Source organism: Lepidochelys kempii, chromosome 3 (genome assembly GCF_965140285.1).
Source record: "Lepidochelys kempii isolate rLepKem1 chromosome 3, rLepKem1.hap1, whole genome shotgun sequence".
NCBI lineage: Eukaryota > Metazoa > Chordata > Testudines > Cheloniidae > Lepidochelys > Lepidochelys kempii.
Genome location: NC_136382.1, coordinates 137230937 through 137251988, shown reverse-complemented (window position 1 = coordinate 137251988; position 21052 = coordinate 137230937). Strand labels below are relative to the sequence as shown.

At 40.9% G+C, this 21052-nt stretch overlaps 1 protein-coding gene across 1 annotated transcript in view; it reads right to left on the bottom strand.

The window, feature by feature from the left end:
- The window catches only part of RYR2 (ryanodine receptor 2), a 719385-nt gene that overhangs the window by 33225 nt on the left and 665108 nt on the right, over nucleotides 1-21052 (bottom strand). Inside the window, exons 94-96 of the mRNA XM_073338199.2 lie at nucleotides 17566-17696; nucleotides 10628-10670; nucleotides 8626-8759 (exon numbers count right to left, since the gene is read on the bottom strand). Coding sequence (XP_073194300.1) covers nucleotides 8626-8759; nucleotides 10628-10670; nucleotides 17566-17696 — 308 coding nt within the window. The remainder of the gene's footprint in view (nucleotides 1-8625; nucleotides 8760-10627; nucleotides 10671-17565; nucleotides 17697-21052) is intronic.

The following is a 21052-nucleotide window of genomic DNA, read 5'->3' as shown; positions in this document are numbered from 1 at the left end:
TGATAACTTAGGCCTGGTCTACACTGGGGGTTGGAGGGATTGATCTAAATTATGCAACTTCAGCTATGTGAATAACATAGCTGAAGTCGACGTACTTAGATCTACTTACCAGGGTGTCTTCACTGCAGTGAGTCAACTGCTGACACACCCCTGTCAACTCCACCTGTGCCTCTTGCCTCAGTGGAGTACCGAGTCGATGGGAGAGCGCTCAGCGGTCGATCAATCATGTCTTCACTAGATGCGATAAATCGACCCCTGCTGGATCGACCATTCCAGGGGGAAGTGTAGACATGCACTTAGTGAGTACACCTCTCAAAATGCCCCTCATTTTAGTCCCAAAGTTACCTCTATTTCAGAAAAAAATGGTGTCCTCTCACTTTTCATGTTGACATTTTTTTAAAATCAAAAGTAAAGAATCAAGCAACAGAGGTTACAAAAGCATTATTTACACTACATAAACGAATCCTACAGCATTTTAGTTTATTGAGTGAATAATTTGGTTTCTCTCATTTTGGGTCTTCTTTTGCAAACTGCACCCCACATTTGGGCGTTGGCAGGTCAAGAGGCATTCTCTTGAATCCCGGAGGATCTGGTATTGTATGAAGACCCAGTTTCGGAGGATAAGAAAAGTAACGGCAGTAAAAACTTCCATTGCTTCAAGTCTTGTGTCCGTCTACTCTTCCTGCCTTGGATGTATCACTGGATTAACAGATACTAGAGACTTTTCATGAGGAGAAGAAAACGCAGTCACCTTCTTGAGGTGCATGGGAGAAAGACTAAGTGGAGACCAAGTAAGATCTTTCTGTCCGCTACCGACTTGGAAAGTCATTAGAGCTTTTTGGGTTCTGGATTAGGGTGGTTACTCTTTTTGGTTTGTGTTAGGGGTGACCTATTTGTGCTTAATGGTTGCATGTTGTCATAAATATAAAGGGAAGGGTAAACCCCTTTAAAATCCCTCCTGGCCAGAGGAAAAATCCTCTCACCTGTAAAGGGTTAAGAAGCTAAAGGTAACCTCGTTGGCACCTGACCAAAATGACCAATGAGGAGACAAGATACTTTCAAAAGCTGGGAGGAGGGAGAGAAACAAAGGGTCTGTGTCTGTCTGTATGCTGCTTTTGCCGGAAATAGACCAGGAATGGAGTCTTAGAACTTTAGTAAGTAATCTAGCTAGGTATGTGTTAGATTATGATTTCTTTAAATGGCTGAGAAAAGAACTGTGCTGAATAGAATGACTATTCCTGTCTGTGTGTCTTTTTTGTAACTTAAGGTTTTGCCTAGAGGGATTCTCTATGTTTTGAATCTAATTACCCTGTAAGGTATCTACCATCCTGATTTTACAGAGGGGATTTCTTTACTTCTATTAAAAGTCTTCTTGTAAGAAAACTGAATGCTTTTTCATTGTTCTCAGATGCAAGGGTTTGGGTCTTTTGTCACTTATGCAAATTACTGAGGATTTTTACCAAACCTTCCCCAGGAAGTGGGGTGCAAGGGTTGGGAGGATTTTTGGGGGAAAGACGTGTCCAAACTACGTTTCCCAGTAAACCCAGTTAGAGTTTGGTGGTGGCAGTGGAGATCCAGGGACAAAGGATAAAATTAATTTGTACCTTGGGGAAGTTTTAACCTAAACTGGTGAAAGTAAGCTTAGGAGGTTTTCATGCAGGTCCCCACATCTGTACCCTAGAGTTCAGAGTGGGGGAGGAACCTTGACATATGTACATTTGGGAACATATTTGGTTGTTCCCAGTCTTTCATTCCTGCACTTCTACACTTTTGTTATGGTAACAATTAAAACACCTTATATTTTATAAAACAGATTAAGAACTAGTTCTTCTCCAGAACTTTGCTTTTCTAAGAACCATTGCCACCACATTATCTAATAATTTCCATAATTAAAGAGTGAAATGGCATTATGAAATGATGGAGAAAATAGTTCTAAAATCCTCTCAAATGCAGAAAAGTAGAAACTAAGACTGGTTGTGATGGTGAATTTTTAAAATTTTCATAATGCTTATATTGGTGGCCAGTATGCAAATATCACCTGAACGATTAACTGCTTTAAAATAGTTGCAGGATTTCTAAGACACAATGTATAACTGAAGTATCAGGGGGTAGCCATGTTAGTCTGTATCCACAAAAACAACAAGGAGTCCGGTGGCACCTTAAAAACTAACAGATTTATTTGAGTATAAGCTTTTGTGGGTAAAAACTTCACTTCTTCAGATCAACACATGCACAAATCTACAACTCCATTAAGAAAAAAGTTAAGTCTGGCGCTTTTACCTTAGTTTCAAGTGAACATTTGCCTAAACACTATGGAACACAAAACCACTATGGCAACAGAGAGCCAAGTCTGCAATAGCTGGGATGTCACAGGTCATAGTACTGATGAACTTGCAGAGTCGTGCCATAACAGTTGTACAGAACTTGCCTGCACTATGTTTGGCAACCACCTGTGCTATTTCTCCATCACCTTCAAAAGCACCAGTATAATCAGAGTTTCTTTAAAGGTCCATTTCATTCAGCTACTACATGCAAAAGGTTTTTCTTTTCCAAATACTACATTTTTTTTCCTCCTCAGGAGGTCTACTGATGCTGTAATGTTAATTGGAATTATAACTCTGAACTTTTCAGCCTGAAACATCTTAATGTGCATAAATAAAAACTGTTCAAAGCACCTACAGGGAAGCACCAATTGAAGAATAACTATCAAGTTAAAAAAAACTTTTCAACTTTTAACATTTTCCTAGAATGCTGTCCAAATCAAAACTGTGAAGAGCCATTTTCAATCAGCAAGGCATATACATTAACTTTTTTCACAGGTGCAGTCATTTTCTGTTCAGTGGAAAGCATGTTGGTGGTGGTTTACATATAAATAAAACTGATATGAATTTAAAAAAAACCAACACAAGTATGTAGGGACAAAATTAGAAAGGCCAAGGCACGCAATGAGATTAAACTAGCTAGGAACATAAAGAGTAACAAGAAAGCATTTTACAAATACATTAGAAACAAGAGAAAGACCAAGGACAGGTAGACCCATTACTCAATGAGGAGGGAAAGGCAAAAAGAGAAAACACAGCAATGTCCGAAGTGTTAAATGTCTTTTTTTTCAGTTTTCCCCAAAAAGGTTAGTAGTGATTGGACAACTAACACAGCAAACATGCATGTAAATGGGTAGGCTCAAATAAGGAAAGAACAACTTCAAAATTACTCAGACAAGTTTAGATATCTTCAAGTTGGCAGGGCCAGATGAAATACAACCTAGAACATTTAAGAACTGGCTGAAGAGATCTCTGAGCTTGAGAGATCTCTGAGCCTAATATCCTTCTCTGAAAAGATACCAAGCCTTGTGATGGGGAGAAGCAGTAGATGTGATATATATCAACTTTAGTAAGGCTTTTGCTACTGTCTCACATGACCTTCCCATTAATAAACTAGAGAAATATAGCCTAGATGAACCTACGATAAGGTGGGTACACAACTGGTTAGAAAACAGTACTCAATGGTTATCAACGGTTCACAGTCAAGATGGAAGGGCACGTGGAGTCCTGCGAAAATCGGTTGTGGGTCTGGTTCTATGCAATATCTTCATAAATGATTTGGATAAAGGCATATAGGGTACATTTATAAAGTTTGTGGATGAAATAAAGTTGGGAGGGATTGCAAGCACTTTGGAAGACAGGATTAGAATTCAAAATGATCTTGACAAACTGCAGAAATGGTCTGAAATAAATAGGATGAAATTCAGTAAAGACACATTTTTTGTCTAAACTAAGAAAACATAAGAACAGCCATACTGGGTCAGACCAATGGTCCATCTAGCCCAGTATCCTGTCTTCTGACAGTGGCCAATGCCAAATGCTTCAGAGGGAATGAACATAACAGGAAATCATCAAGTGATCCATCCTGTTGTCCACTACCAGCTTCTGGCAAACAGAGGCTAGGGACACTCAGAGTATAGTGTTGCATCCCTGCCCATCCTGACTAATACACATTGATAGACTTATCCTTCATGAACTTATCTTGTTCTTTTTCAAACCCTGTTATAGTTTTGATCTTCACAACATCTCCTGGCAAAGAGTTCCACACGTTAACTGTGCATTGAGTGAAGTACTTTCTTTTGTTTATTTTAAACCTGCTGCCTACTAATTTCATTGAATGACCCCTATTCTTCTGTTATGTGAAGGAGTAAATAACATTTTCTTTCACTTTCTCCACACCAGTTAAGACTTCATAGACCCCCTTATTCCAAGCTGAAAAGTCCCAGTCTTTTTAATCTCTCCTCATAAGGAAGCTGTTCCATACCGCGAATGATTTTTGTTGTCCTTCTCTGTACCTTTTCCAATTGCAATATCTCATTTTGGAGATGCGGCAACAGGATCTCCACATAGTATTCAAGATGTGGGTGCACCATAGAAGTATATAGAGGCAATATGATATTTTCTGTCTTACTTCTATCCCTTTCCTAATGGCTCCTAACATTCTGTTAGGTTTTTGACTGCCACTGCACACTGAGTAGATGTTTTCAGAGAACTATCCACAATGACTCCAATCTCTTTCTTGAGTGGTGACAGTTAATTTAAACCCCATCATTTGTATGTATAGTTGGGATTATGTTTTCCAATGTGTATTACTTTTCATTTATCAATATTGAATTTCATTTGCCATTTTGTTGCCCAGTTACCTTTGTAATGCTTCGCAGTGTGCTTTGGATTTAACTATCTTGAATAAGTTTGTATTGTCTGCAAAATTTGCCACCTCACTGTTTACCCCTTCTTCCAGATCACTTATGAATATGTTGAACAGCAGTGGGCCTAGTACAGACCCCTGGGGACACCACTATTTATCTCTCTCCATTCTGAAAACTGGCTATTTATTCCTACTCTTTGTTTCCTATCATTTAACCAGTTATTGATCCATGAGAGGTCTTTCCTTCTTATCCCATGACTGCTTATTTTCCCTAAGAGCCTATAGTAAGGGACCTTGTCAAAGGCTTTCTGGAAGTCTAAGTACACTGTAGCCACTGGATCACCTTTTTCCACGTGTTTGTTGACCCCTCAAAGAATTTTAATAGATTGGTGAGGCATGATTTCCTTTTACAAAAGCCACGTTGACTGTTCCCCGACAAATCGTGTTCATCTATATGTTGGATAGCTGTTCTTTACTATGGTTTCAACCGATTTGCCTGATACTGAATTTGGGCTTACCTCCTGTAACTGCCGGGATCACCTCTGAAACCTTTTTTAAAATTGGCATCACACTAGTTATTCCCCAGTCACCTGGTACAAAAGCTGATGTAAGTGATAGGTTACAGGAAAAATCAATTGCACAAACAGAAAATGAGAAATGATTGCCAAGGGAAGAGTACTACCGAAGAGAACCTGGGGGTTATAGTGGATCAGAAACCAAAGGTAGGTCAACAATGTAATACCATTGCAAAAAAAAAGCAATCCTCTGGGATGTATTGGCAGGAGTGTTATAAGAAAAACACAAGAAGAAATTCATCCACCCTACCGAGCACTGATAAGGCCTCAGCTGGAATATTGTGTTCTGTTCTCAGCACCACACTTCAGCAAAGATGTGGACAAACAGGACAAATTCCAGAGGAGAGCAATAAAAATGATTAAAGGTTGAGAAAACATGACCTATGAGAAAAGATTGAAAAAACTTGGTTTGTTTAGTCTGGAGAAGAGAAGACTGAGGGGAGAACATGATAAAAGTCTTCAAGTACGTAAGAGGTTGTTATAAAGATCAGGGTGATAAATTGTTCTCCTTAACCTCTGAGAACAGTACAAGAAGGAATAGGCTTAAATTGCTGCAAGGGAGATTTAGGCTAGACATTAGAAAAAACTTTCTAACTATATGGGTAATTAAGCACTAGAACAAATTACATAGGGAGGCTGTGGAATCTCCGTCATGGCAGGTTTATAAAAACAGGTTAAATCAGGAGCCCCATATCCTTCATAAAAATGGAGGGTGCATGAGGCCCCACCGCTTTTGTGGCCCCACCTGTTCCCCCGTGGCCCTACCCCCCATCAGGCCAGAAGCCGGGCGAGGTAAGAGAAACCCAGGGGTCCCGGGCCACTGTGGGGAGCCCTGGACCATCCACCCAACTTGGGCAGGCGGCCCAAAAGCATCCCCAGGCCCATGTCCCACCCACCCTCCCCCTGGGATGCACCACTCAGAGCAGGTGGAGGGTTTGGGACACCCCACAGTGGCCCAGGTCCCCTGGGCTGCTCTTACCTTGGCCTGGCTGCTGCTCTGAGGCCTCTGAGGCTCCACCCTCTGGCCAGGCCAGAAGCTGGAGCCTGGGGCACTGTGGGGTGCCCCGGACCCTTCACCTGGCCTGGCTGCGGGGCCCAAGAGCAGCCCTCAGGCCATTTCTCCACCACTCGGGGCTCTTTCCTTCTGGCCTGGTTGGGGGGCAGGGCCTCAGGTGAAAGAGGAGGGGCAGGGGCCTATCCCACCTCCCCTTTCCTCCCCACAGTTTCGGCACCACTGGGTTAGACAAACACCTGCCAGGCACGGTCTAGATAATATTAGTCCTGCCTCACTGGAAAGGGACTGGACTAGATGACTTATTGGAGTCCCTTCCAATCTTATATTCCTCTGTTTCTATAAGTGGTAACTAGATACAGCAAGATACAGCCTGAAATCCATGTTGATATTCTTTGCTCTGCTAGTCCATGAACAGTCTAGGTTTTTCCTAAAGGGTTTTGTTCTCTGAAGGCAGAACAGCAATGCTCCACATACATCCAGAGAATGACAGGTTTCAGAGTAGCAGCCGTGTAGATCTGTATTCACAAAAAGAAAAGGAGTGCTTGTGGCACCTTAGAGACTAACAAATTTATTTGAGCATAAGCTTTCATGAGCTACAGCATCCGATGAAGTGAGCTGTAGCTCACGAAAGCTTATGCTCAAATAAATGTGTTATCCAGAGAATGGAATCTCTGGTCTTTACTGATAATAAAAGTTTAAGAAGTATGGGCTGGATGAATGGATTATAAGGTGGATAGAAAGTTGGCTAGATTGTCTCGCTCAACGGGTAGTGATCAATGGCTCCATGTCTAGTTGGCAGCCGGTATCAAGTGGAGTGCCCCAAGGGTCGGTCCTCAGGCCGGTTTTGTTCAATATCTTCATAAACGATCTGGAGGATGGTGTGGATTGCACCCTCAGCAAGTTTGCAGATGACACTAAACTGGGAGGAGAAATACACTGGAGGGTAGGGATCGGATACAGAGAGCCCTAGACAAATTAGAGGATTGGGCCAAAAGAAATCTGATGAGGTTCAACAAGGACAAATGCAGAGTCCTGCACTTAGGACGGAAGAATCCCATGCACTGCTACAGACTAGGGACCGAATGGCTCGGCAGCAGTTCTGCAGAAAAGGACATAGGGGTTACAGTGAACGAGAAGCTGGATATGAGTCAACGGTGTGCCCTTGTTGCCAAGAAGGTCAATGGCATTTTGGGATGTATAGGTAGGGGCATTGCCAGCAGATCGAGGGACGTGATTGTTCCCCTCTATTCGACATTGGTGAGGCCTCGTCTGGAGTACTGTGTCCAACTTCTCCAAGCTCATCATCAGAAGCAAGATCCCCACAGACCAAGATAACAATCTGTAACCTCACTAATCCCCTCTTTGTCCTATGACTCCAGAGGTGTTAACAGGCCACTCTACCTTGAATGGTCCCTTACAATATGTGCTAACTACTTCTGCTAAACAATTCATTCCACCTTGCATTTTGCTGGTATGCTGGGAGTTCCTTTCCCAGACCGGAAGAAGAGCTCTGTGTGGCTCAAAAGCTTGTCTCTCTCATCAACAGAAGATGGTCCAATATATTACCTTACCCACCTTGTCTCTCTAACATCCTGGGACTGACACGGCTACAACTACATTGCATAAAACAAATGAAGTAAAGTTTCTAAGACTACACATCTAATTTTCTAAATTATACAGGATTCATGGCATTAACCACACGTAATTTCTTTTCACTTGTTTTTAAAATTGGAATGTATGGTGTACCACAGTGTCCATTTTTTCTGGCTGATTAATATTGCATGGAACCATCAAACGAAGATAATAAAACTTCCAGCACGGCTGTCATTAGGTCTTATTAAAATAATGGCAATATTATGCATTCAAACACTAATATAACAAAATAAATCCACAGCTCTAAAATAATTTGCTGTCCTATGACTTCTCTGTCTACCGTATCTCTCTAACTTCTGTTTGTCCATGACATTCACTAAATCATAAAATCAAGAACATTTATCATGTACAGAATAAGTACAGCATAGGTGCAGACTCATTTTCCTTCGGAGTGCTCCACCTCCCTCCGCCTGAAGCCTCGTCCCTCGACCCCGCTCTCGCTCTGCCCCCACCTCTCGAGGCCCCCATCCACCTGCTGTCCTCCCTGAGCCGCCAAACAGCTGATTGGGGGCAGCGCTGAACAGCTGTGGGTGGCGGGTGCTGAGAACCTGCTATTTTTTTCCCTGGGTGCTCCAGTCCCACAGCACCCACGGAGTCAGCACCTATGAAGCACAGCCACAACATTCAAAGCTAAATAACAAAATTCAAATCATTGGTTTTAATTTATACACAAAAACAGAAGGAAGTACTTACACAGCAGATAAGGAGCTATCTTTCTTTGGTTTCTTTTTTTCTCGGGCATCGCTAAAATCCAGAGCAGCCTTGTCCATTCCTAGTAACTCACTGATTCTGTCCCGGCCATAGAACTCCCCATATTTATCCATAACCTAAAGATTAGAGGAATGTTCAATACAATCAGTTGGGTGGGAGCATGGTAATGTTTTCATTATTATTTTTTTTTACATCTTATTAAACTAGATATAATTGTTTCCATCTTAAAATAAGTTACTCTAAATATGCTTATACAGCTGGTTGCAAAAACAATTAATTTATAATTTTTTCAACCAAAAAGGGGACAATAATTTTTGCACAAATGTTCACAATTTTTTCAATCAGCTCTAATGTTTAATTATATAAACACATTTAATATACTTTTAATAATGTGTACAAAATATGTATTATACATACACATGTATCAAACAAAAAACCTCATTAACAGGACTTACAGTTGAAAATGAGTTTCAGTGAAATCCAGCTAACACCCAAAAATATTATTACGTCTATGCTCACATAGATTCTGCCCCTTTCACAAAATAGCTGCAAATATTAAAATAGCTGGACATGAACAATTACGGGATGTAACCAGCTCCCCATCACTTCCGAATACTTTATTTCTCACTCTTATCGCACAGGATTTACTTATTTTTAACCTTTACAAAAATATACCCAAAGGAAAAAACTACAGACTACAGGCACATAACTGAATAAGAAATAGTATTGTATAGTGTCCTAATAATTTGTGGTTTAGACCTTGGTGGATATTTTTTGTACATTTTAAGGTCTTTTTTTTTGTTCATGCATAAAAACAGCTCTGCATGATTGTGATTAAGGCAGTATCCTGGGGAGCAGAAAAGTGTGTGAAACAAAGAACCCTTCCTTAACACCACATTTTGCCTCTTTAAGACACGTCTGTTCAGAGTATTTCTCTACCCCAGCATACTAAACCAGGCATTCTACAATCTGATTGAAAACATAATCCTTTCTTTTTCCCCTCAGCTTTCCATTGGCTACTTTTTAATACATTTTCATTTATGAGCCCCTGATTAGCCTTCCCAGACAACTATAGTGCAGACTTTTGCTATCTATCTATCTCCCAACAACCTTCAAATGTACAAATGGCATCTTCCTCAGCAAGGCTAACAAAACATAATTTTTTAGCCAAGGTAATAATTATTACAAGCCAAAAAAGTGAGAAATATTTTAAAAGTCAATTTCTGATAAATTTTCAATAAAAAACATTATTTCTCTGAAATCAGTGGAGTCACACCATCATGAAGCCTGTGTGACAGACATGAAACTGATCCAACAACTTTAAGACTCCTTTTTTGATCTTTATCAAACTCCTTAGAAAGATTTTTTTCCTGTGAGGATATTGTGATCTATAAAATTATCAGGAAGATCAGGGTTTTTTGGTGGGAACTGGAGAAGTGGCTGACAGTAATATTTATAAGAAATTAGCATCAATGTCCATATTTAAGCAGCTATCACAACTCCTTAATATTATCTATCTTTGTTGATGGATAATCTATAAATAGGTAGATATGTATGTACACACACACAAAACATACGGTTGCGTGTATGTAATATACACACATACAAAATTTCACACGCATCTTACATTTCTGATTTTTATTTAAAAAGGCAAATAGACTCATCGACTTATAGACTAAGGTCGTAAGGGACCATCATGATCTGTAAATTATGTGGAACACATTTTCTAAATTAATTGCCCAACCTGTATGCAAAAAATGTGTAACTACATATACAAAGTGGGTAAGAAATTTAAAATAGTGTAGAATGGTAGACACTGTAATCTACAGTGCATAAGCATTTATATATATATATATATATATATATATATATTAGAGAAATGTACCATCTTCTATTACAACAAAAATCAGCACAAAATTCCAATAAACTTAAAAAAAATGAAAATAAATAATAAAGCCTAATGAAAAACAATATAAAGCATTACCTTTCTTTTAACAAACTTGTCCCAATAGTTGTTAGGAAAAGATCTGAAAAAGACAGAGGAGAAAATATACTTTGGAGGATTATTAGTGGACCGAGAAGTATAAAAAAATAACAAGAGAGAGAAAATACACACACATTGGTCTGGTCTTGCAATCCACAGACAGGCAATTCCTGTTGAAGGCAGTTAAGTTCTCCTATGTAGGGGCTCCAGAAACATTGTTGGAAGGTGATGTAGAATTCCTATATCTGCAGGGTTAACCTAAATCAAATACAGAGCGTACCTAGCTGGCAATTAAAATGTTGCCATAAAAATGATGGTGGCATTCGCCCTGTCTAATGTGTAGAGTTTATAAGGCTTGATCTTTCCCCATCAACATCCACATTAAGCCATTAGAGAACACTGCGATATGCTATGGGCTCACTTATCATCATAATTATTTTTATCTATTATTTGTACTACCATAGCACGCCAGTCATGGATCAGGCACTGTACAAACACTGAACAAAAAGATAGCTTTGCAGATGTTTATGGGGGCAGGAGGATCTTCTCCTAAGCATGAGGGGCAGCATGAGAGAAAGGACAAAGTTGCTTGTTTCAAAATTTAAAAAGTGGGAAATAGAGGTCTGATTAGAGCGGGAACTGACATTTCAGTATTGAATGACAGATGACAGGAATGTAAAGGACTGATGGTAAAGAGTCTTAAAAGTGAGGACCAGCAGCTTCTCTTTGATGTGATAGAGAAGGGGGAGCCAGTAGAGGGATTCAAAGAGAAGGGTGACATGGCCAATGCAACAGCACAAGAGAATTATCCTTGCCAAATCATATATAAGCGGGGCAAGACTGCATTTGTCAAGTCCAGAGAAAAGGCTGTTGCAAATACTGAGATGTGAGATGAAAGCTTGAACAAGAGTTTCAGTTGCGTAAATGGATAAGAAAAGCCATATCTTACATATGTTATGCAGAAAGAATCAACAAGATGCAGACATCCTGGATGTGAGGACCTAAAGAGAGGTCCAAATCAAAGATTATGCCCAGGTTATGGGCTGGGGTGACAGACGAGGAGTGCTGTTGTCCATGGCTAGACATCAACTAAGATATCCTGAAAGAAACCAGTGAAGAGAGAGAAGTGGCGGAGGGGAGGGTCTGAGGAGACTAAGGTAGCAAAAAGGTGGCTGGGATTGTGGACATGTAATTCAATTAAGTTGAAGAAGTAGAGTTGTTTAGCTAGGAAGATGGCAGAACTGAGAGGAGGGAATGAATTTGTAGTGGAGGAAGTAAGTATGGCCACAAGATTTCTGCCAGTGATGGTCTGTGGGAACAGGAGTGAAGGACATCCTTCACATGTAAATGAAACACAGCTACACTAAATGCATCTGCTTCATCTGGAACAGAAATTTTTGTCACCACAAATGTCATGGATCACTTCTAATTCAGGATACAAGTCAGAAGAGGAATGCACTTTGTAAATCTAGCAGAAATCATAACTGTCCCCTCAATCTAGGGCCTCAGCACATCACCTTGTCAATCAGTGGGCAATTTTTGATTAATATTCAATTCAGTTCTCTGTCTGTCTATGTATACATGCATTTATAGGGTCAATTACTGTAGTATCTAGGTGACAAATACAAGAATTTAAGCTTCAGCATTCACTGTGCAGGGCTGCATGCTCACCTAACCTGCTGATGATGTTGTATGCCATGTGATGTCTTTTCTTTTGGGTGGAAATCTACTGGGAGTGGAAAGTAATTTGGTTCATGATAGAGTTGGGTTAAATGATGAGAGTGCAATGCTCTGAAGGAAGAAAGGTCAACCTGAAGTAGGAAGTTTCACAGTTAGACTTTTTCTCTGAAAATTACTGGTATCTAGATCAGATTAGCCTTGTTTTGGATACCAGCAACTTCAGTGTACCTGCTGATGGCAATATTTGTTGAATGGGAGAGGGAGAGGTGATCCATTAGGCAGTTTATCCTTCCCCCACAAGAGACTTAAAGATGAGAACTAAGGAAAGTAACTATAAGAAAATAAAACAATATATAACAAATGGGAAAAGGGGTAAACTGATAGCAACGGATATAAATTAGAAGCTAGCAATTGTAGAAAATTGATAAGGGAAGGAAAAAGACACAGAGAAATCAATGACCATCAAAAGCTGGGAATGGGTGACAGGGGATTGATCACTTGATGATTACCTGTTCTGTTCATTCCTTCTGGGGCACCTGGCATTGGCCACTGTTGGAAGACATGATACTGGGCTAGAAGGACCTTTGGTCTGACTCAGTATGGCCATTCTTATGTTCTTATGTTCAGAGCAAGAAAAATAAGAAGTTTAAGTATATTAGGAACAAAAATGAGCCTAACAATGATACTGATCCATTGCTCTATGGAAATGGTTGAATTGTCAATAATATTATTAAAAAAGTCAGATGTTTTGAATAAATATTTCTGATTTGTGTTTGGGAAAAAGCCAGATTATGTATTCAGACCATAAGATGATGATGACGAAATACTTTCCATTCCAATGGTAACACAGGAGGATACTAAACAGCAGCTACCAATGTTAGACATTTTTATGTCAGCAGAACCAGATAGCTTGCATCCAACAGGTTTAGAATAACTGGCTGAAGAGCTCTCTGGACTGCTAATGGTCATTTTCAATGAGTCTTTGTACACTGAGGAAGTTCCAAAGGATTGTAGGAAAGCTAATGTTGTGCCGATATTTAAAAAGGGTAAGCAGGTAATTATAGACCTGTCAGTCTGATATCAATTCCAGGCAAAATACTGGAATGGCTAATATGGAACTTGATTAGTACAGGATTAAAGGAGGGTGACAGAATCAATGCCAATCCAAGATGGGACTGGTTCTTGACCCTGTGCTATTTAACATTTTTATCAATGACCTGGAATAAAACACAAAATTATCACTGATAAAGTCTGAAAATGACACAAGGATTGGGGGAGTCATAAATAATGAAGAAGACAGGTCACTAACTCAGAGAATCTGGACTGTCAGGTAAGCTCAGTGCAAATAAACGATATGCATTTAAATATGGTCAAAGGTAAAGTCATACCTCTAGGAACAAAGCCTGCAAGCTCTACTTACAGGATGGGGGCTCTATCATGGGAAGCAATGACTGTGAAAAAGACTTCAGGCTTATGGTGGATAATCAGCTGAACATGAGCTCCTAGAGTGATGATGTGGCCAAAACGGCTAATATAATTCTTGGATGTATAAACAGGGGGATATCAATTAGGAATAGAAAGATAATATTACTTCTGCATTTGGCACTGGTTGAACTGCAACTGGAACACTGTCCAATTTTGGTGTTCACAGTTCAAGAAGGAAGCTGAAAGATTATGGGAGTTCAGTGAAAAGCCACAAATCAGTAAAGATTTGGAAAACACGTCTTATAGTGAAAAAGTAGAAGAAATCAATCTATTTAGTTTAGCAAAGAGATGGTTCTGAGTTGACTCCATCACAGTCTATGGGTGTGTCTACTTTGTGATAAAAAAAATTAAATAATCGGCAGCACTGAGTTTCAGAGCCAGGTCAGCTGACTTGGGCTCACAGAGTCAGGCTGTAAAGCTAGAAAACTGTAGTGTAGACATTTGGACTCAGGTTGGAGCCCAGGTGCTGAAACCCCACGAGGGGGGAAGGGTCTCAGAGCCCAGGCTCCAGCCCAAGGTCAAATGTCTACACTGCAATTTTATAGCCTCTGAGTCTGAGCCCCGTGAGCTCAAGTCAGCTGACGCAGGCCAGACACAGCCATGCCACAGATCTTTTATTGCACTGTAGACGTATCTTATAAGTACCTACACGGGGAATAGTAATTTGATAATAGAGGACTCTTCAATCTAGCAGACAGAGATATAAAATGATCTTATAGCTGGACGCTGAAGCTAGGCAAATTCAGACTCAAAATAAGGCACAGAATTTTAACAAGGTTTGGGACAACCCATTAGGGTTGTGGTGGATCCTCCACTGGAAATTTTAAATCAAGACTGGAGTTTTTTTCTAAAAGACAAGCAAGTCTTTAAACAGAAATAAATAAATTCAAGGAAGTCCTTGGCCTGTGTTATGCAGGAGGTCAAACTAGATGATCACAATGATCACCTCTGGCCTCACAATTTATTAATAAGATCTTGAACTGGACCTGATACTCAATGGGGAAACCAGCATATTAGGAAGAGCACTAGCATGACATTTTCTCAGTTACTTTTATGCTTAGGAGACAGAAAGCTGTATTTTGGACTAATTGCCATGTCAATGCAGCTTCCGACAGCCCCAGGAAACAGGTATTGCAGCACTGCAACTTTGAGTTAGCCCAGGGGGTGATCTCTGTGATCAAGTTAACCAGGAGTGGGCTTCGTTTTCTTCTTAACTGGTGGTATAAAAACAAGTTCCCAGCCTCTTTATCAATTTGGAGTAATTCTGGTGTAAAACTAGGTTAAGTGTGCCTTAACATCTGAGCATTTACACCACAGTACTTGGACTAGTGTTCTCAACTGAGGGGGCTGTCACAGCCATGAGCCTCTGCTAGATCTTTGAAATAATTTCACCTACCCACTAACTTTGTCTTCCTCATCCACTTAGATGACTAGTTGCAGCAGTGGACAGAAACACTTTTCCACCTCTTACAAGCAAGAAGACTGAAGACTCTGTTATTGATCTATGTCTGTGTTACTTCCATGCTGGATTACTGTAATAAGTTCTACATAGCAGAATCATAGAGTCATAGAACTGGAAGAGACCTCGAGAGGTCATCTAGTCCAGTCCCCTGCACTCAAGGCAGGACTAAGTATTATTTTCAAATGCCTGTCCTCTGAGTGAGATGACACACAGGAATATATTACTTCAAGTCCCTGTGTGCTGCACATGGCTCCCATTTCATTTTAAGTATTTGGCTCTCATTTTCAAAGCCCATAATGAAACAAGGGGCCCAACCACCTCAAGAACTGCCCTTTCTTTGCTAAGACCTTCCCCTCAATAAAGGTAGCAATAAACTAACAGGTAAGCTCTCTCTTTCTCTCTGAAAAAAAATAACACAACAAACCCACAAAGGAACAGAGAAGAGAGTCCTACTTGGATGACAAAGGGAATTTTAATTCTTCCATTGATGGCTACGTATCACAATGATCAGCACACTACAAATAGATACATCACTGTATCTAACTTTCTGTTTACCACCATTCATCTTTCTATTTTCATATCTCTCAATTCCTTTTTCCTGTTATCTTCCCTTTCCCCCCATGTCATCCTCTTTCTGGACCCTTTTTAAATGTATTTTTCCCTTTGCTCACCTCTTCTCTTCACTCTTCCCTGCTTTTATATATTTTTCCCTTTCTTGTATCTCCCTACCACTTCCTTTCTTTTATTTTCTTTCATTCTTGACCTGCAGACTATAGAACACTCTGTAACCTAACAAGAGCCAGAAACTACTCTTCAGTTCTGGAGAGAGGCAGGCCACAGCAGAGGAAGCTCTGTAGCTTTTTAATAATGTCTGAACAATTTTATTATATCTGAGTTTTCCAGATACTGTATATGTCTTCAAGTGTTATTCTTATTCAGTTAAACAATGCAAATAAAGTTGCTATGTTAAAACCATTTAATTATCTTTTCAAAAAACATAACAAGAAAATCAAGTATTCTGAGAAAGCAACATCTGTTTCTATTTCTCACTCTTCTTACTCTGCACAGCAGTACAGTACATTCTGAAGGCAGACTTTAGCTAGCTTCATTGTGTGTGTCAAATTTAAGGATTTTTTCCCAACCTGAAGAAGCTTTATTTTGTGTGCATGTTTTTGCCCAATATTTTTCTACTGTTTTGTGTCCTGGTACAGTGTTAGCACAACGGTGATGAACTGGGAAATAACTTTTATGTTTCATGAATATGGCACCTCCCTCTGTGTATATGTTTACGATGAGTTACTTGTTATAGAATTAGCTAAAAAGGGGTTGTTAAAGCAACCAAGTGGGAAAGAGAAAACTACGATAGAGCACTCAGAATAGCCAGTTTTATAGCTGTGAAGAGGTGACACCTCAGCCCCGATGACATAGTTGTTTTGCCAAGGTCAAGAAGAGAGAGGTCAAAAAAAACCCACTAAGCCACCGAGGCCTAGACAAGGGTGGGAGGTTAATGAGTGGCCAGAGACGGCCCTGGGAGTGTCAGTGACAGCTGACAGGCTGGCAAGGGAACACAGGGAGATAGAGAAAGCCTGCTGGGAGCAGGACAGTCTGTTTCTCCTAGCAAGAGAGGGGGATTAGCTGGGTGAAGGGAGTTTACAAAAATCTGGCAAGGAAAGATTGATGTGTAATACCCATGCCATTTATTGGTTCTACACTTTGTTATGCATGCTTTGTACCTTTGGGGGAATGAATAAATAATACTTTGTTTGGAAGACATTGTTTCTGAGTTGCTTTAGTCAACTTGACTGATCACAGGTCCCCAGAGCGAAAGGGCTTACAGGTGCCAAATTGAGTTTGGCTTGTCACATCAACACAATTAGGATTGATGTCCAGAGACCCAGTCCCAGAGTGGCTGGACCATGTGGTTCTTCCCAGAATGAGGTGCAGGAACCTGGGCCTGTCACCTGAGGGGTACACTCAAGGCAGTCTAAAGGGTTCCAAAGTGCAGTTCACCCAGTATCTATTGCAGTCACACTTGTTAGTAAATATAACACTCACCAACGTGAACTTTATTGTGCCTTGTTTTTTTTGCAGGACAAAAGTCATTTCAGATTCAGGCCCTCAGAACACAGATTAATAATCATGATCTACAACAATTCCTACAGATGCTTACAGTCTATTAGATTATTTTGCTGGAAGCCTAAACCCCATTGCCATCGTCCTCTTCTGCAAAACTTGAGAGCTAGCTATATACAATGTGTGTATTCCAGAAAATTCTGTACACAGCTCTAAAAGCTAAAGTAAAAACACTCACTGTGTGTTGATGACGAGTCTGTCCCACTGCCCTTTAATATCATCTTCTGAAGGCTGTTCTGTAATGTACAGCCCATCAAATTCCAATTTCCTTGCAACTTCCTTTTCACGCTTAAAAATAACCAGGGGAACCTGCAGTAGAAAAATAAACATATTAAAAATTAGTTCAAAATCAATGACAGCTCTGGGAGCTACTATCTTTTAAGAACAGCTAGCAGCTCATAAAAATTGCATGCACAGATTGAATAAGCTAAACCAGCAATCAGAAGGAAAAATTACATACTGCACATAACCTACGGTAGTCTTTCAAACAGTCAAGTATTTGACTAATGCCAGTAACCTGAGTATGTATAGATGAATGAGGCCCAGACCCTTTCGTGCCATACAATGACTTTGCACTGCACTGTTTCAATACTGTGGCCTCAGGAAGGCTCAGACAAATGCAAGGGGGCTCCTACAGTGGCACAGAGCCAATATAAGGGTTTGTAGATCACATACCTTCCCTGCTGTCAGCATAGCAGGGTGAAAAGGGACATGGCTAAAAAGTGAGCATATTGGGCATGCTCCTATGTCAGGCTCATCTGGGGTTGCATTACGGCACCTGCGGCTGTTAAAGATTGGCATGAATTAAAGTAGTCCTGAGGCTGCTCTTAAGACACAGCAGGGGAAACAGCTGCACTGGGATGAAAGTAATGCAAAAGACATTGTTAAACTACTTTTGCACACCACCTCCTTGAGTTGTGCTCGGTGAACTTTGCCTGCCCCTGAGGATCTGGACTGCAAGGCTCTGGAGCAGGGTTGGCCTTATCATGAGGTGAACTGAGGCGGCCACCTCAGGTGCCAGACTGTGGGGTGTCGGGGGGCACCACTAGGACCCAGAGTGTAGACAATTGTGTCTGCTGCTGGTGCATATGTATTCTCTCTGCTCCAGATGCACAGAGATGGTGCAGTGCTGTGCCGGAGGAAGGAGGGCACAAGAGACATAACAGGCAGGCAGGAGAAAAGGTGAGAGGAATAACAGAAAGCAGCAGGAGCCGCAGGGAGAGAGAGGAGGAGGAGCCTCTTATGTACCTCTCTAGTACCCCCGGGAGCCTGGACTGATTAACACCAGCTTCTCAGGGAGCTTCCTGTTTCCTGCTGCTTCCCTGAACCCACTTGAGGAGAACAGGCAGTCAACTGACACAGTAGGAGCCAGTTAGGCCCTTAAGACACTGATATCTTCCCTCACTCGGGCCCTGCTACCAGCCTACTTATATGTCCCCTTCAATTGAGTGTTGAGAGCCACTATAGCTGGCACAGAACAGCAGTCATGAGTGAAAGAAGAAAACACCCCTCTGGGGCAGCATTCAGAAAAAGAAAGAAAGCAAAGGAAGGTTTTCTATCTAAGCAGGAAGGAGCTCTCCTGAGATACATAGACACACATGTTCACGGTGAGCCTTCCGGCCCCAGTGAGGATGTGAGTGGTGAGGAGATGCCTGATCTTCCAGTTAGTCAGACTGCAGGTGAGCTGGCAGCTACTGCAGCATCCATATCTCCATCTCAGATGGATGTAACCATGCACATTCCTGAAGAAAAGTGTAGATCAGAGAAGACTGTGGCGGAGGTGCAAGAAACAGCTGCTGCAGAGTTTAGTTCCTTAAGTCTCAATGGTCCAGGACTGTGGACCCACTTGATCAGTAGCCTGACGGACTTCCTTGTACTGCATGGGCCACAGCAAGTGAAAAACTTCATGTTCCCCAAAGACAATGAAAATAGCAGTTTCCATCCAACACATTACTGGCCTGAAATCTCCAATGGTGACAAAGTGGAGAGGCCATGGCTTATGTACTCAAAAACCCAGAATGCTGCATACTGTTTTTGTTGCAAACTCTTCCAGTCTAGTATTCCAGCCACATTGGGTTCTACAGGAACAAAGGACTGGAAAAATCTATCTAGAAATCTGGCATGCCATGAGAAGGCAACAAATCACCAGAGAGCATTCCATAGGTGGAAAGAGCTTGAGATGAGACTAAGGTTAAAGACCACCACAGATGATCAGCATCAAGAGAAGATTGCATCATAGTCTCTTTACTGGCAAAATATTCTGAAAAGGCTCACTGCCATTGTTAGAATGCTTGCTACCCAAAACCTAGCACTGCGTGGCACTTCAGATCAGCTATATATGCCAAACAATGGAAACTTCCTTAAAATTGTGGAGCTGATGGCTGAGTTTGATGCTATACTCCAGGAGCATCTAAGAAGAGTGACAAGCCAAAAAATGTACACACACCACTACCTTGGAAAAACAATTCAAAATGAGATCATACAGTTACTGGCAACAAAAGTCAAACAGAAGATTGTGGCAGATCTGAAGTCAGCAAGGTATTACTCTGTTATTCTGAACTGCACACCTGCCATCAGCCATATGGAACAAATGACTTTAATGGTGCGTTTTGTAACAACAACAGAACCTAGTGAAAATGTCCCTGCAATGGTGACTGTCAGAGAGCATTTTCTAGAATGTATTGACATTGATGATGTCATACCAGGAGCTGGTATGACAAATGTGCTTCTTAAAAAGCTGGAAGATATGGGAATTGCGAGAGCTGACATGAGAGAGGTCAGGGCTACGATAATGCTGCCAACATGAGAGGAAAGAACAGAGGAATACAGACATGGATCTGAGAGTTAAAACCTCGAGCTTTTTTTGTCCCATGCAGTTCTCATTCATAGAACCTAATGGACAGTGATGCAGCATCAGTTTCTAGTGAGGCTGCTGAATTTTTTAATGTAATTCAAAGCATCTATGTATTTTTCTCTGCATCAACTCATCGATGGCAAATTTTGAACATCTGGGAACATCCTCTCTGACACTGAAACCACTGAGTGCCACACAATGGGAACGTTGAGTGGAGGCGATAAAGCCTATCAAACAGCAGATAGGGAAGATAGATGATGCCATAGTTGCCATTATGGAGGATAATGCTATGACAGGAACTGTTCGTTGGAGAATAATAGCACACGGAAATGGAATCACCAGAAACATACATAACTTCAAATTTATGTGTGGCATGACATACTATTTGAAATAAATGTTGTAAGCAAGAGACTCCAAGGTGTTGACCTATACATATATCTGGAGCAACTGGACAAAGCAAAGTCACACCTACAGTCTTACCGGTCAAATGAGGGATTTCAAAAAGTTCTGAAGAGTGCACAGAAAATGGTACAGGAACTTCACACTGAAGCTATTTTCCCACCCATTCAAGAATACAAGAGTCACTGAAGAAGAAATTTTGATTATGAGGCACAGGATAATCCCATAAGAGACCCTAAACAACAATTCAAAGTAGAATTCTTTAATCAGGTGCTAGATTGTGCAATACAGTCAGTTGAACATTTCATGGAACTCAAGGAACACAACAATACATTTGGGATGTTGTATGATATTCCAAAATTCCTCACTATACCTGAAGAAGACCTACACCAGCAAGGCAGGGCACTAGAGA